Source organism: Otolemur garnettii, unplaced genomic scaffold (genome assembly GCF_000181295.1).
Source record: "Otolemur garnettii isolate 467f Iridium unplaced genomic scaffold, OtoGar3 scaffold00106, whole genome shotgun sequence".
In the NCBI taxonomy this organism is placed as follows: domain Eukaryota; kingdom Metazoa; phylum Chordata; class Mammalia; order Primates; family Galagidae; genus Otolemur; species Otolemur garnettii.
The window spans coordinates 5,666,129-5,682,752 of record NW_003852501.1 but is presented as its reverse complement, the minus strand read 5'-3'; the positions used below and the strand labels follow the sequence as shown (position 1 = coordinate 5,682,752).

At 41.6% G+C, this 16,624-nt stretch overlaps 2 protein-coding genes across 5 annotated transcripts in view; one reads left to right on the top strand and one right to left on the bottom strand.

The window, feature by feature from the left end:
- Positions 1–16,624, top strand: part of ATP8A2 (ATPase phospholipid transporting 8A2) — a 625,592-nt gene that overhangs the window by 194,628 nt on the left and 414,340 nt on the right. For both annotated transcript variants that reach the window (XM_012809508.2, XM_012809509.2), the window contains exons 19-23: positions 4,999–5,048; positions 7,306–7,375; positions 9,277–9,361; positions 11,436–11,575; positions 13,011–13,149. In XM_012809508.2, the coding sequence (XP_012664962.1) occupies positions 4,999–5,048; positions 7,306–7,375; positions 9,277–9,361; positions 11,436–11,575; positions 13,011–13,149 (484 nt within the window). The remainder of the gene's footprint in view (positions 1–4,998; positions 5,049–7,305; positions 7,376–9,276; positions 9,362–11,435; positions 11,576–13,010; positions 13,150–16,624) is intronic.
- LOC105887703 (protein tyrosine phosphatase type IVA 1-like) lies at positions 904–1,544 on the bottom strand. 3 transcript variants are annotated; one of them, XM_012809511.2, is made up of 2 exons: positions 1,213–1,544; positions 904–1,149 (listed from the first exon to the last, which is right to left on the bottom strand). In XM_012809511.2, exons 1-2 carry the CDS (start codon positions 1,539–1,541, stop codon positions 1,029–1,031), a joined length of 450 nt encoding a protein of 149 aa, XP_012664965.1. In that variant the 5' UTR covers positions 1,542–1,544; the 3' UTR covers positions 904–1,028. The 3 variants fall into 3 exon arrangements, with proteins under 3 accessions (XP_012664965.1, XP_012664966.1, XP_012664964.1); XM_012809512.1 differs by having other exon boundaries at positions 904–1,352; positions 1,446–1,541; XM_012809510.2 differs by having other exon boundaries at positions 904–1,544.

Genomic DNA, 16,624 nt, shown 5'->3' with positions numbered 1-16,624 from the left:
TTTTTTTTTTTGCAAGAGGTTGGGAAGAAAAAAGGAAAAAAAAATCACACTTTGAACAAAAATAAGGTGGTAAACAACTTCTGATAAGTATGGGGAAAAATTACAAGAATTTCAGAAATTTTATGATTAAGAATTGTTTTTAGCTACAATTAACAAAGCATCTCTACCTTTTAAAATATATTTACTAAATTAGAGAGCGTGTATTTCTACATGTCTTGCACAAGACAAAGGCAACATTTTGCTGAAAATATTTAATAGTCCCCTCCCATTCATTTTTTCAGGTCCTCCCTGTTAAGTTGCACCTCAGAGTGCAAACATTAAATTGACTGTAAGGCTTTTTTTTGTCTGAAGACAGTAAAGACATGTGCTTCTGTGCTATGTAGATTTTCAAAATGAAGGTTTTTTATAACAGCACAAAATGAGATTTATAGAAAGACATTAATCACTCTAAGACCTGGTAAAAATCCAAAAGAGAAAAAAAATCAATGGTTGAGCAAACCTGATGTATACTGGTATAAATGCGGAAGATGTAACCATAAAGCAAGCAGGCAAATAACCCATGGGTCTTCTTTCAACGTCTGAAATGACTGGATAAACCACACAAGGTCTGGAGTGTTCATACTTCCTGGTGTTTTAGTTCTGCACAATACTAAAAGTATACAAATATTGTGCTGGGTATTTTGGCACCTCATCTTTCTAAATTTCTTATATGTTGATAAGATTCTGGCACGGGAATAGATTTAAACAAGACATAACTCAGTAATACCGCATAATTTCAGGAAAGGTCATTTGGTACAAATGATAAGCACACTTAAATGCTGAGCAGCAAGAATCTTTTGCTCAGTGTCCAAAAAGGTTGACAGTAACCCAAACATAGAGGTTGCAATTCTGTTGGTAAAACAGCTTTATAATACTCCTATGGAAGCTTCATTAATCCAGCCAACATGTTGGCTAATACATGTACATATGACACATTAGGTCCTGTCTCAAGTTTTACTTCCAAGGCAACAGCATCAGGCATCCCAGTTTTACTGAATGCAACAGTTGTTTCTATGACCATTGGAGTCTTTGAAGCGCAGCCGCATCTTAGGACGATACTTCTCCAAATACAGAAGTTGCTTGCTGTTAAAAGCTCCCCGCTGCTTTTGTCTTATGAATTGTACTGCATCTTCATATTTCATTCCACCTTCAATTAATGCGAGAGCAACAAGCCCTGGAGCTCTCCCAAGGCCTGCAACACAATGAATGGCAATACAACAACCAGGTTCTTCACGAAACGTGATTTTTACAAGATTTAATGAGTCATCAACAATCTGGTTAGATGGTGGTGCACCATCATCCAAAGGCCAGTCGAGAACACGGATGCCTTCTTTCTCCACAAGAGTAGTGTCATAAGTTGCTTCACACACTCTTACTATTGTGCTAACTCCATACTTCTTAAGTTCCTCTGTAAATTTGTTTAAGGTCGCATGGGTTGGATTGTGTGTCATAAGAAATCTCATGTTCTTGTATGTGACTTCTACAGGAGCTGGGTGGTTCATTCTAGCTATGTTAATTTAGTTAAAAAGGGTTATGAAAGAATTTAAAAAATTGAATACAGAAATGATGCAAATAAACTGAAGTCTACTTCAATATAGTCCACTTGAAATTCTCAGTGCTTTGAGGATGAAGTTGGAAGTAATGATAAATGGAAATGAACCTCCTAACAAGAAACAGCAACCCTTCAATCCAGTGATACCGAGGCAACAGAAAGGAAGTGCACTGAGGTTTACCCCATCTGGGTCAGAACTCTTGTAAAATGCTCTGCAGATCTCAAGGCAACACTTCTGTGTCCAGGTTAACCACTCTTACGGGGGCTTCTTGGTGGAGTAGTAATGAATTTCTACAGTTCACTTGTCTGCGTAGAGGTCGTGCTGGGCCTGGCGGTAATCTCCACTGCCCTTCAGAAACTCCAGAAATGTGTGACCAAGAACACCACAGAACTGAGGAATATGTTTACTCATTGAAGACTGTGGCCTAATCATACAGCCGGTCCCAAGGCAGTGGTGACACAAGCAGCGGCTGTGGCGGCGGCTACAGGGCAGGAGGCGGCAGTGGTCATCGCAGGGCGGTGGCTGTGATGCAGGCTGCGGCGGGGGCACCAGACTCTACCATGCTTCCCCGCAGTCTTTCATGTGAAATTATTTGCAGCAAAGAGCTTCCTAAGTCTGCTCTTTGTTCTGTGATAGTTGGAAAAATAACTTCATGGTGCATCTGTCTTGGAGGGCGGGCTTTACACCCCTCTGCAGCATCAGGGCCTGACAATTCTTGCACAATTCTTAGTGTAAGATATTGCACACTGGTCTTCATTCTAACTCCAGTTGAGAGAGAAAGGATTCAGAGCTTCAGATCTCTCTCTAATCTTTTTTTTTAAATTTTAAAACGTTAAGGGATTTTATAGATGTTTTTATAATATGGAGAAGTTTTATAGTGCCTGAGTCAGGGCTCTCGGTGTGCCCATTGCCTGAATAGTGTCCATTTTACTCCCAATCTCTCTAACCTGTTTGAGTTTTTTCCTGTTTCTTCCTGTGATGCAGAGGGAAAAATTTAGTGATAGGAAAAAAATTATATAAAAAATATGCTTAAACAGGGACCCTTGGGATGAGCAGACAGGAAATGACGGCTAGGACTGGTGAGGTGCTGCTGTGTCCAGTGACGACCAGTTGGACCAGCTGTGTTTGACTCCTGTCTGGGTTGGTGGGCCTGGGGCAGGCACTTTTCTCACCTTCCTTCACCCCTCATTTTGGGGAAGATTCATGGATTATCATAGTTCTAGGCTTTATGCATGTGTTCTTAAATCCCTACACCACTTTTATTCATATTGTTCCTGACTTGGTAGAACTGCTGTCAGTTTTTTCTTTTACTTATATACAAAACCTATGCACTATTGTGTCTTTAACAAAGTGCCCATCTCTTGGCATCTTTAGTTTCTTTTCTTAGGGAGTAGAGAGATCAGATCATGTTTATTTTTACTTTATTTTAATCAACAGAGAGAATTTGGCATGGAGAAATCATAGCATGGAATGAAGTACTGATTGAGTATAGAACTTCCTATAACAGAAGCTTGTTAGACATGAGGTCTTCTTCACCTCCAGTTGGAGGAGACTTTCCTCCTGCCCTGCAGAATTTTCAGTTGTGTGCTCTGCAGCAGTGGAGGGTGGGATGGGGAGCACGGACTGGCCAAGTGGAAGTGGGACAGACACCCAGCTCATGATGCCAGATAAATACCAGAGACTAGAGGGCCTATTGGCATCGTCATGGTGTGAGATGCCACATCGGTACCTTTTCATTATTTTATTAAAGTTTTAAGGTTGTATTTCTGGGAGTCAGGAAAGATCACCTGATCAGTTAGGGTTTGTAAATGATTAACAGTTCTTACAATCCCACTCAAGTATTAAGTAGGAGCCAGAAATTCTCAAATTGGTGACGTGATCATCAGGTATTTACATGAAGTATCCATGTTGATTGTAATAGCTGAGTCCACTGGCTGCTCATGGAAGTGGTTGATACAATGTGGTGGTTCCAGGGTTGCATCCTTGGTGCTGAGCGGTGGTGGTAGCAGCGGGCGTCTTTCTAAACAGACATCTGGCAGAAGGTTAAGACAGGCTGAGGAGAAGGGGAACAGGGAGATCCAGAGAAAGGTGAATCAAGACTGATGAAAACTGGAGGAAGTGGATCATCAGTCGTATTTTTTTATTGTTGTTGTTTTTCTGAGACAAAGTCTCTGTTTCCCGGGCCTAGAGTGCAGTGGCATCATCATAGTTCACTGCAACCCAAACTCCTGAACTCAAGTGATTCTACTGCCCCATTCTTCCAAGGAGCTAGGACTACAGATGCACAGCACCATACCCAGCACCATACCCAGCTAATTTTTAATTTTTTTAAGAGATGGGGTCTTTCTGTTGCCCAGGCTGGTCTTGAACTCCTGGATTTAAGCAGTCATCTCTCCTCAGCTTCTCAAAGTGCTAGGATTACAGGTGTGAACTACTGCACTGAGCCCTCCATAGTCATATTTTAGGATGCAAAGAGATGAAGTGGTGAGTTATGGTGTGAAGATGACAAATATTTAGTCATGTACTTAGTAATTTGAATGTGTTACTTCATTAATTCTTTCAAGAAATGACCATTCATAAGAAAGTCACACACTGTATTAAAACTCCTCTCCTAGATTCTGAAGGCTACATTCTTTCCACCATGGTGTGTTGGGGAAATAGCAGATTAGATTTAAAAGTTTGAAAACAGCATATGCTTCAGCCAGAATTTTTCAAAAAGAAAACATTGTGAATTTTGACATTCTGATTTGAAAGAATCCCCCCAAATGGGCATTTGATTAATTGCCTGGAAACCAGGTGCAAATTCATAACCTCTTATCTGTAAATCCAAAATCTAGAAGCTTTTGAATTCCCAAAGTTTTTTTCCTAAGTTTGGGAAATAGTAATTTGGTAGCAAAACCTAAGGAGAACCTGCATGAATTTATTTAACATCTGTACAGGTCTCACTTCATGTGATATTTAGACATTTTGTTGTGGAAAATAGATGTGTTAAATAACAGGGTGTTACCCTCTGCCTTGTTGGGGACAGTATAGTATTTGATTTTGAATATGCTATATTAAAGTATTGAATGCGCATATACCTTTAAGAGATTTGCAAAATTAAGAATTCGGAAGCATAACTGGCCCCAGGGTTTCTGATGGATAGTGCAGCTTGCTTCCTTACTTTCATCTTTTGAAAGTGGCTAGACCACCAGCCAGCTGTTAGGACAACCAGGTAACTGAAGCAAAATGAAGCTCCTACCAGAAGAGGGAGCTATAACCCCATCAGACAGGAGAAAACAGTACATGTTGCAAGGGGCTGGAAGGGGGACTGTGTGTTGTCTGTGTGTGTTACTATTGGACAACAGTTGCTTTGATATTTTAATACGTTGTACCTCAGGTAAGAGCCTATTTTTCTTTTTTTTAGATGGGACAAGAGCAGACATTTGGAATTCTTAATGTCCTGGAATTTTCTAGGTATGTTTCTCTTTCATATACTTAAAATACATGTATTTGGCAACTTCAGAGAGTGCTTGCATGATTGTGTGGTCTGGTTCAACAGAGTACGTATTACCATACATCATAGTAAATATGTCTCTACAAATTCTCTTTTTGAAATTTGTGACTTTAGTTTAGAAAATGAGGAAGGTCATTTTTCTTTGTCCCCTCTCAAAAGAAATGTCCTCTATTTTTTAGATTTCTCGAACCTGGCGTTCTTGCATAGGCATCTGCAGACATGTCTGAATAGCTGGGAGGGGAGTATGTGATGAGGGCATTATTTTCATTGGCGTTTCCCAAGTTCCATGAGGTCATTCCTCTGCTTTGTCTGAGCCCTCTGGAGATCTGGGAAACGTACAAATGATGACAGATTAGATCAATTCGTCCATTAGAGCCTTAGTTCACGTGGGGTATTTCTCCTGTATATATTTGTAAGCGTTCACCCATGGCACAGTTTATTTTTAAAATTAAGACCTAAGCACATTTGTTGGATTCTTTTGTTCCCCTAGAACGTTCATAGTTGGTTGTAGAGAAACATATCTTACTGTTTTCTTTCTTTCCCCCTTGTTAACTCCGAACTGTAAGCGCTAGAACAAGGGTCTCGCTTTTGCTGTCTCAAAAGCATCTTTTCTTGTTTATGAAATTAAGGGTTTTTTTCAGTAAACTTTGTGAAATGATGCACACATTCGTTTGCCTGCTTTATAAGTTACTTGATAAAGATCACTTTTTTGTCCCAATGCAGGAAATACTTTCCAGCTTTAGTCTTTAGTTTTAGGACTGTAGGTTTGAACTTTGGTCAGATAGGAATCCTTGAGGTTAAGTATTCAATGAAAGAGCCAGGGACTAAGAAATGTAAACAATGTAACATCATCATTTATACCCTCCTATCAATCCGAAATCTGCAATTTAAAAAAAGAGCCAGGGGGACATTGATGACAGTGTTAGCTCACGCGGGGAGTGGTGACGGTGCTTCTCTGTGTAGAGATGAGGGCATCTCTCAGGATGTCTTTATGTCCCTCTCTTCTTGGAAACTGTGCAGGGTTTTGTGGGACCAGCAGTTAATGCACAAGCAAGGAGGAGAAAAGGGAGTTAGATAAAAACAGGTGCATGTGGACAAAGACACGAATACATGTTAAATAGGTACGGCAGAAAAAGAACAGGAAGATCGTTTGTGGTTATAGTTGTGGTTCTTTTTCTTTTTCATTGACTCCTTTTCTCCTGATGTCACTTAATCTTGACTGTGTGCCCTCGAAGTAGTTGCTTTACACATTGAGAAAGTGAAACACAGGGTAGAGGAGTCTGCCGAGAGCACCCGACAGCTGGGTAGTTGGGAGGGAAGGCAAACCCAGGTCAGAGATTTCTGTGGGGTAGGATGTGGGGATCAACAGAGGGCTGCAGAGAAAACTCCCCCATTCTGGGGACTTTGTAGCCCAGTGGGGCTCACCAGACTGAAAGGCCACAGAGGTGGGGGGTCTGGGTGGGGTGTGTTTCAGAAGGATGAAACATCATTGGCGAAAGCATAGATCAGAATGTGTAGAAAAAGGAGAAAGGTGTGTCTTTTGTGTGTCTGAGGCCTGGTGGTGGCATATGGGGGGGCCAGTGGGAGACGAGGTGAGGCTGCACAGGTTGGGGTGAGTGGGGAGAAGACTTCATGGGCACTGGGGAGTCACTGACATCTCCTAAGTGAGGGGGGCCGTGATGAAAGATGTGTGAGGAAATGTGTGCGCCGCGGTAAGAAGCGGGCCAGAACGAGTTCCCTGGTGCTGCATTAGGGATGTTCTATGAATTTGTAATTTCTTTCTACTCGCATTAGGAGATAACAGGAGGAGGAGCTTTAGAGTTAAGTGGATCTGCACTGAATCTCCCACTTTGCCATTTACCGGGCAAAGTTACTTGATAGTTGAGAGCTGTCAAGTGGAGAATAATACCTGTGGAGGGTACGGTCAGAAGTCAATTAGCTGTAATTGACTTTCCTGTTCCTCCTACTGCGGGTAGCTGTGCTAGCGAGTTTTCATGGCAGGGAAGGAAATAGGTTTAAGTCCATTAGATGTAAATAAAAAGCATAGCCTGTACATACTCACACTGAAGTCCCACATTGAGGAAAAAGGGAGGGAAAGATGGAGCTTGGCCACTTTTAGAAGTGCCAGCCGACCTTTTGTTTTGATTGTTTCATTTCTAGGACGTGCTCCCATAAACAGACTGATGATGACTTTTTTTTTTTTTTTAACTCTCCTAGTGACAGAAAAAGAATGTCTGTAATTGTTCGAACGCCTTCAGGACAACTTCGTCTCTACTGTAAAGGCGCTGTGAGTATCTGCGAAGTGTCTTGCATGGCACAGAGGTCTTGGCAGCTGCTTCCCGACCCTGCTTGTGCCCTGTCCTGCCTGCCCAGAGTTGAGAGGCTCTCCCAGGCTGGCTGTCGGTTCACTGAGAGTGATGCCACTCAAGGCAACATGGCAGGGACTGTCAGGGCGACGCTTGCTTTTAGCCAATAGTTGGCTTCAGACACGGCCCTTCCACGAATCATGCAAAATCCTTGGAGTGTGAGTTGTGATTGCAGTTTCACTGTTGTGTCTTGACTTTGGGAAGATAAAACCATTTGTATTGACCTGTGATAATCTTTACTCTGATATATAGGTTGGTGCTCTAGCAGCTGTTATTCTCAATCGTGTGGTTGGGTTTTTTATTCATCACAGGGAGCCGTGTCGTAGCTGCAGGGAGACCGTGTGTGGCTGCTTTGTACTGTCCACTTTGGTCCTGTCTTCCTTCTAGCAGGCAAATCTCTAAGTGGATTGTTTTCATAATCTAAATGTATTATCTCTAAGAAAAGATGTTATTGCTTATGACTCTTACTTGTAAAACTATATCTTATTAAACCAGGGTCATATGTATTGAGGGAAAAAGAATTCAGCTTATGAGACTCTGTTAAGAATACGAAACTATCCTAGGATCAGTGATCGGTTGGAAATCTTACTTATCTTTACTAATCGTGGGAAAGGGTGATCTTATTTGAGTACATTATGATCAAGGTTTCCCCCCCCCCCCAAAGCAGAGTCTCACTCTGTCACTGGGCTACCTCGAACTCCTGGGTTCAGGTGATCTTCTTGCCTCCTGAGTAGCTGGGACTATAGGCCCCTACTACAACACTGGCTAATTTTTCTATTTTTAGTAGAGATGAGGTCTTGATCTTTTTGAGGCTGGTCTTAAACTCCTGAGCGTAAGAGATCCCCCGTGTGTTGGCCTCATAAAGTGCTAGGATTATAGGTGTGAATCACCCGGCTGACGTGACCAAGGCTTTTTGAAAATGAGAATGCATGGGAATTCTAAAGGAATTATATCTGGACATTGTGTTTAAGTGTAGCAGTATCTTAAATTACAATCATCTAGATTTTGTTTTCATGTGATACAGTGTATTTTTTAAACTTTTTATTTGCTTTCTTATTTGCCATTGTTTTCTTAGTAACACAGCAAGTACAGCAGGGTCAGTGCATGGCAGTAGAGAGAGGAAAGCTGTGAATGTAGGACAGCATACCTGTGAAAATGCTGCAAAGGGTATTTCATTTTTACTGGATTTAATTTTCTCTAAACCTGCTCCTTCAAACTAAACTACATTTCTCTGACATCAGTTTTAGTGTTCTAAAACTATGCAACTTATAGCACATTTTATAGATGATCTATGCTATCCAGGCTTCCAGCTCTGTTTGTCAGTCATGGAGGGAGTCACAGGGCATGAGCTTTGTGCACTTGGGTGTTACTTGGCAGAATGGGGTTTGGTGTCCAGTGGCCGTGCCCTCCCTGGTTAGAAGGTCCTCCAGTGCAGAAAGCGAGGTTGTACTTGAATAATCTGGAATGTGGATTTTACCCTTTCCACTGTGTAAAGGCATGCTAAACTTTGGGACATGAGTTTTGCAAATTGGATGAGTATAGGCACCCATGTGTCCCAGATGATTCTTCTGGCACTTCTGGTCCTCCCCAACAGATTTCTGTTTGACTTTTAAGATTTTGGTGCTGTGGGACATATCCAGATCCAATTTGCTTTCCAAAGCTCATGCCTCAGCCCAGCCAGGAGGTATATTCCTACGTACCCACTCAAGTATTCTCACATGCATTAGATAAACACTAATAAAACAAAGCCATGCTTAGCAAGCTGACTGACTCGAGGGTTTATTGAAGGGTTTGCCAATCATGATGTTTCCCTATTTTATAGGATAATGTAATTTTTGAGAGACTTTCAAAAGACTCAAAATACATGGAGGAAACATTATGCCACCTGGAATATTTTGCCACAGAAGGTAAGTAAGTGTGGTTTGGAAATGTTCTATTTAACCATTGAAGTTGCAACCTCAGGCATGCTGGCCTTGCTTTATAGTTGCATATTCTTCTAGTCCTGCCCTGTCCCCTACCACCTGCACATCCTGAGCCTGTGGCAGGGACAAGATGTGCGGCCACCTCCCGACTCAGTGAGGGAGAAGAAGGCAGCCCAATGCTCAGTGTGGAGAATGGTGTTTGCTACTGGTCTCTCTCTCAGAAGACTCATGGTTATTTTCCTGTCCTTCTCTTGTTATCCTTATGACACTGGCTTATCTGTGACTGAGGGAAATAATAATCCATGAACCCACAGTAAGCAAGAAAGGATTTTTCTGGAAGGCTTTAAATAACACCAATGTCAGGTGTTCCTGCTAGCAAATGTGATGGTAGTTAGAGCTGTGCTCAAGGGCTGACTGCTACCCTCTCGCCTTAGTGTTTCTGTGGCTACACACGCACACATGTGTGTGTGTACACACACACACACACACACACACATGCATGGGTGTGGCTGCGGGAAAGCCTGGATCTGTCATGTGATAACACATTAGGCTTTTGTTTACTGTCTTAATAAAGGCCTCCTGCCTTCTCTACAAATATGCAGCGCTCACGGACTGCTGCGCTGGGGAGACTTCACTTTTATCTCCTTCCCTGTACCCTCAAAGTGGTTTTGTATTAGAACACAAGAGAGTTGTTTTATTTATTTATTTATTTATCTATTTATTTATTTAGAGAGTCTCGCTCTGTTGCCCCAGGCTAGAGTTCTGCTGCATGTGGCCTCCGCCTAGCTCACAGCACCCTCAAAGTCCTGGGCTTAAGTGACCCTCCTGCCTCACCCTCCCAAATAGCTGGGACTACCTCTTAGTAGAGACAGTGTCTTGCTCTTGCTTAGGCTGATGTTGAACTCCTGAGCCTAAATAATCCTCCTACCTTGGCCTCTCAGAGTGCTAGGATTACAGGCGTGACCCATCGCCCCTGGTCAGGAGAGCTATCTTAATGGCCAGGAGAGCTATCTTAAAATTTTCCTTTGTAAGATATTTGTACCAGAACATTTATTGCAGCCCAATCCATAATCGCTAATTCATGGAAGAAGCCCAAGTGCCCATAGATCATGGACCAATAAATTGTGGTATATGTATACCATGGAATATTATGCAGCCTTAAAGAAAGATGGAGACTTTACCTCCTTCATGTTTACATGGATGGAGCTGGAATATATTCTTCTTAGCAAAGTATCTTAAGAATGGAAGAAAAAGTATCCAATGTACTCAGTCCTACTATGAAACTAACCTATAGCTTTCATATGAAAGCTGTAGCCCAATTATAGTTCAAGAATATGGGGACAGGGGAGACGGAGGGGAGGGGTGGGGGAGGATGGGTGGAGGGAGGGTGATTGATGGGATCACAGCTATGGTCCATCTTACAAGGGTACATGTGAATCTTTCTAAATGTAGAATATAAATGTCTTAACACAATAAGAAAATGCCATGAAGGCTATATTAACCAGTTTGGTGAAAATATTTCAAATTGTATATAAAACCAGCACACTGTACCCCATGACTGCATTAATGTACATAGCTATGGTTTAATAAAAAAAAAAAAGAAAAAGAAAAAAAATTTCCTTTGTAGGCTTATTGCCTATAGTTCAGTGGTTAGGGTGCTGGCCACATGCACCAGGGTGGGTGGGTTTGAACTTGGCCAGGGATTGCTAAACAATGACAACAACCACCAAAAAAATAGCTGGACATTGTGGTGGGTACCTGTAGTCCCAGCTACTTGGGAGACTGAGGCAAGAGGATCACTTAAGCCCAGGAGTTTGAGGTTGCTGTGAGCTGTGATGCCATGGCACTCTACCAAGGGCAACATAGTGAGATTCTGTCTCAAAACAAACAAACAAACAAAAAAATTTCCTTTGTAGCTAATGAATGTTGAATTATAGTGACTGGCCAAGCACATATTTTGTTTAATTCCTTTGAGCATACTAATACCAAAGGCAGCCACACAGCATCCCCTAGGAGGTAGGATGTCTGCTTGCCCCACTCACCAGTGGCTGTTCTGCAGGTCTGAGGACTCTGTGTGTGGCTTATGCCGATCTCTCTGAGAATGAATACGAGGAGTGGCTGAAAGTCTATGAGGAAGCCAGCACCATACTGAAAGACAGAGCTCAGCGGCTAGAAGAGTGTTATGAGATCATTGAAAAGGTAATCACTGATTAAACACGTCTGTGAACAGGAATCCTTGTACTATATAGTGATGTTCTCTCTCTCTCTCTCTCTCTCTCTCTCTCTCTCTCGTTTTTGGTAAGTGTCGTAATCAACCAGTTGATTAGTTCTGAATCATTTCTTTCTTTGTGTTAAGAAGCACTTAGCAATCATGTGCTACCTGGGAGATCTAGCTCAGCACCCCTCAGCTAAGCATTAATGATATCTTAAGAAATATCAGGAGAAAAGCAGAGTCAGCAACTTTCTGGGTTTACCTAAGATGGGCTGAATGGGATGAGCTCATCCCCCTGGTTACAGGAGCAATCAGAGTGCTGCCCGGGCTGCTTGGACATGTACCCTCAGGCTTTTCACACTTACTCATTCCAATAACATTTAAGCTTTGCCCTTGCTACTCCACATCGCCTGCTTTGATTTTATTTTTTTTTTCCTGTTATGTTCTTTTCAGTTAGCCCAAGGCCTTGGGTAGCTTTCTTCTATTTATTGGATTCCCTGAAGTCTGGGATCTGGGTCTACATTTTTTCTGTTGAACGTCAGCAACTGTTGGGCTATCAATTTTCCAATTTCCCTCCTTTGAAGCTATCACCTGTTTACTTAATTCATTCCTTTATTGGTTTTTAAATTCCCTTTTGCTTTTTTTTATACTCAGCTTTTGTTTGGGTTTTATATTCAGTTGTTTATCATCGATGACTTTAATGGAATTTGGGCAGCAGTAGTACTGAATTCCCATGTTTGTTTGCCCAGTTTTGACTGGAAGTATGCAAGTGACTTTTAGAATCAGACAAATGTGACAAAGTAAGCGATGAGGCAGATGCACCGTGAGGTGCATGTGGGTTTCCCACAGTTTGGTAGCCATGCAGAGGTGCTGTCTCGGAAAGACTCAGGGAGGAGAGGCAAGAGGACAGGCCCTCTGTGCAGTCTCTGCAGCCTTCCAGACCAGCGGGCAGGAGGAACTGCACATCCACACCCAGCCTCAGCAAGAGCGCCTCAAGTTTAAGGTGCTTTGAGGCTCCCTTCTCTCTCTGTCAAATTCTTAGTGTCACAGGTCTCTTACTCCTGTTCTGCCAGATATACTGTCTAGAATCCGTTATTCCTCTATGGTAAATGTGGAACAGTATGCTGCTGATCAGTGGAGTAAGAGGGGACAGTGTCTGTCTGCTCCGTGGCCAGGGGGTTTCCATCCTACCAGGCTGCTGTAGGGAGAGAGCAGTGATGGGTCTGGGCTGCGTGCAGCCTGTGGATGGTTTGGAGATGCCCTTCCTATACATCCTCTGTAGACGCTGGAGGACAGTACAGATGTGGAGAAGCCAAGACCACTCTCTCGGGACAGCTGCGTCACCTTTCCTTTGTTAGCCTTGCCCTCGATGCTGCTTTTCAGTGTGTGCCCATCTTTAACGGAAGTTGTTTTTCGATCTAGAATTTGCTGTTACTTGGAGCCACAGCCATAGAAGATCGCCTCCAGGCGGGGGTTCCAGAAACCATAGCAACTCTGTTGAAGGCAGAAATTAAAATATGGGTGTTGACAGGAGACAAACAAGAAACTGCAATTAATATAGGTAATCAGTTTTTAAAATAATTTCGTGATGGCTGGTTTTTGTGTTTCTTTTCAAAGTATCTTGAAGGTGGGCCTGAGTCTTTCTCAAGTGCACGGACAGATGATGTTTTGTAGAACTCTTTATTCACAAAGCCGAGACAGATTATCCATATCAAATGAATTTGCTCTTATATGCAGTATCTGCCTGTTAGAAATGTTAAGACCATGATCACTCCTGGAGAAGAATTAAACACGTTTGTCTAGAATGTAGAATTCAGGAATTGACTCCTTTACAGAATTTTAGTCTGAGAGACTAATAGAGTGTGTTTTCATTAGGTTTAAATGTGCGTTATTATTTTACATAATTATCATTTTAATGATTTTTACCAATTTCTGGATTTTTCTCAGAGCTTTGCCACTTTCCCTTCCCCATCTTGGTTGGCACCCTCTTTGCTTGCTAAAGCTCGCAGAGCTAAAAGTTGAAGAAGGGGAATTTAAGTCAGAATAGCTTTCCCAGTATTAAACATATTTTAAGTTTGAAAGAATTGAAGCTACTCATTTTTTAAAAATAGAACTTTGATTATTTGGAATATTTAAAAAATTATCTAGTACTTGGTTCTCCATTACGGTGTAACAAGACCTGGCGCATGTGTGATAAAATGAGCGCGTAAGGACTGTCTTCATATTAAATAGAGGTAGACTTTGTAATTATGTCTATACTTTGGTTTAGAAAAAAAATCTACTAGAACTCCGAATTTAAGTGACTGTAGTCTTTTTCGGCGTATTAAAACTTTTTCTTTTGAATCAGCGCTGGCTCTCATATAACCTCAGTTGTAAACAGTATTTGTCTTCTGGGGTAAATTCAGTTTTTTATTTTTTTGAGACAGAGTCTCACTCTGTTGCCCAGCTCACAGCAATGTCAAACTCCTGGCTTCAAGTAATCCTCCTGCCTCAGTCCTGAGTATCTGAGAGTACAGGTGCCCACCACCACTGCACCTGGCTTATTTTTTTTCTGTTTTTCGTAGAGACGAGGTCCTGTTCTTATTCATGAAGGCTGCTCTCAAACTCTTGATCATAAGCGATCCTCCTGCTTTGGCCTCTCAGAGTACTGATCTTTTTAAAAGAAAATAGACAAAAGCCATTTAATCATTTCTTTTCAAGGAAATAGCTAAATAAATGCAATTTGGGCTTCCAAACAACTGAAGATAAGGTCACAAGGTAGTGATACGGGATTCATGAACAGTCTCTGAGGCATCAGTTGTAGACTTTGTCCCTGGATTTGTGCTGGTGGTGACCCAAATGTATGGCTTTTGATAAAAGTGTGATAATATTTCAGGGCGTACTCATTATTCCTGGAAAATAAAGCCCCAAACTTACAGGTGTCAGCAGCATTTTATAAAAGAAGGATTACGCTTTCACTATAGATTGGCCCTTCAGGTGTTATTTCCCACATAAATTTTGCCTGAAACACCTGCTGTGGATCTGTGGCCCCTGTTTTTCATATAGGGCACAGTAAGTTGACTGCTGCCCTCAAACACCTAAAATTTAGTTTGGTGTGCTTTCTGCCCACTTAAAGTGATGTGGAAAAAGCAGGTAAACCCTGAAGTAAAAATTGAATGGTAAAGTGATCACCTTTCCTAGTTTTTCAGGTCTTGGGTGTCCCTGCTGGGTTAATGACCCACGCCATCCTTAGCCCCAGACTTAACTTCCTTCAGTGCATTCTGAGTATGCCCTGGGCAGCAGAACCGCCTCTCACCGCCTCTCAGCTGCACTGGTCTGCTCCCTGGGTCACAGATAGCCATTTTCTTGCTTGCTTCTTTTGTTATACCTGAGTGTGTCAGGGTGTAGCTAAGTTTGGAATAAACACAAGGAAAAGATAAGGGCTGAAAGTCAACCCAGACAACACAACTGGGTTATTCCTCCAAAAGGAAAATCGTACTTGCATGCGGAAAGGCTGCTCTGAGCCTCGCAAGGTCATTGATATCAGTCCTTTGTAAAATAATAATGATTTTATTATCTTGTACTTTTTTAAAAGAAGGTATAGTAGTATTGGGGCCAGAAACACTCATATCCATTAGGTTATTTCTTGTTTGATCTTTCTTAGCAAATATGTGAACTCTCCGAGACCACCAGAAGATGATGCCTCCTCCTTATCAGCTGATGATTTTGCCAAAGTCTTAGACTCTTCCTGGAGGCCTTCTCTATTTGTGTTTTACTTAGGTTATGACTTGAATTCAAATATATCTTTAGTGTTTCTAAGTGTGCTTTTCACAGCTAGGGAGTTGGTGTTCTTTTACTGTCAGAGGTGTGTCAGAGTTGTTCCTTCACTTCTCCTTTAGAGCTAAAGACGGTAACCCTGGGTGATGTTGAGGGATTCAATGTCAGTTTCTGATTTAGGGTATCTGTTGAGCCCACAGGTGATGCAGAAGGCTCAGGAATGTGAGTTAGAGCATGGATGGGGCTGCCAGCAGCCTGACCCGCTTCTCCTTGTACAGTGTGGGCGTGAAGCCTGTTTTCTGGTCATGGAGTCCATGTACCACTGATGACAAAAACCTTTATTCTCCCCTCTCTCTTAATATATTACATTTGTAGGGCATTCCATGCATGTTTTAGGGTTCCTGAAGATACTGGAAAGATAAGTATCTAACAGTTGTTTTTCGGAAGAATGGAGGGAAAGAGAGAAAATTATTAGCGTGTCTGGTGAGTGCAAGGCACTAGGCTAGGATATTTTCCAAAACTTCTTTTTTTTTGTCTTTAGCTACGAACAGTCTTATAGCTCATGGAGGAAATTCAGAGTTTCCCAGGGTTATACTCAATTTAATGACCAAACTAGTACTAGATCTCAGAGCTCTTGACTTCTGGTCCGAGGTTTATTTAAACGGAGTCACTAGCTTTCACAAAAACCATTTTCTGAAACTTGAGAAGACTGGAGAGAATGGCACTGCATTTCCTCCCCTCCGAGGGGCATACTGTTTTGACATTTTAGCATCTTTGAAATTGGGATATTTTATGATTGTTGACTCTTAAACCTTTTTAATTGGCAGCGTTTTCTTAGTGGTATAAGCCATAAGAGGTCATCTTTAGATTTGGTGACATTGTTCTGTTTGGCATTTGGGGCTGTTGGGTTTTTGTAACATTTGATTTTTTCTTGAAAATATATATATACACACACATATATATTTTATAGTTTATTTTTAAACTATAGCTTTTTGTTCATACCTTGAAAATAAATATAATTAGCCAAATCAAGCTGTAGGCTGTCTCAGACAGTCATCTTGCTTATAGGGTTTAATAGTTTGAAACTGGCATTATGCCAGAATCCTGAAGCCCAATGCTTGAATTTATGCTAACTAGCTGTATTTTGGGGAGTTAGTGATTTTCTTTTTTTTAGCTTAAATATTTGGCATCCACTAGTCCAAAGTGAAATTTCAGATGTAGCCCTTGTGAATAGGGTAGTCCATTTCCTTATTATCACTGGATAAAACATCTATTAAATA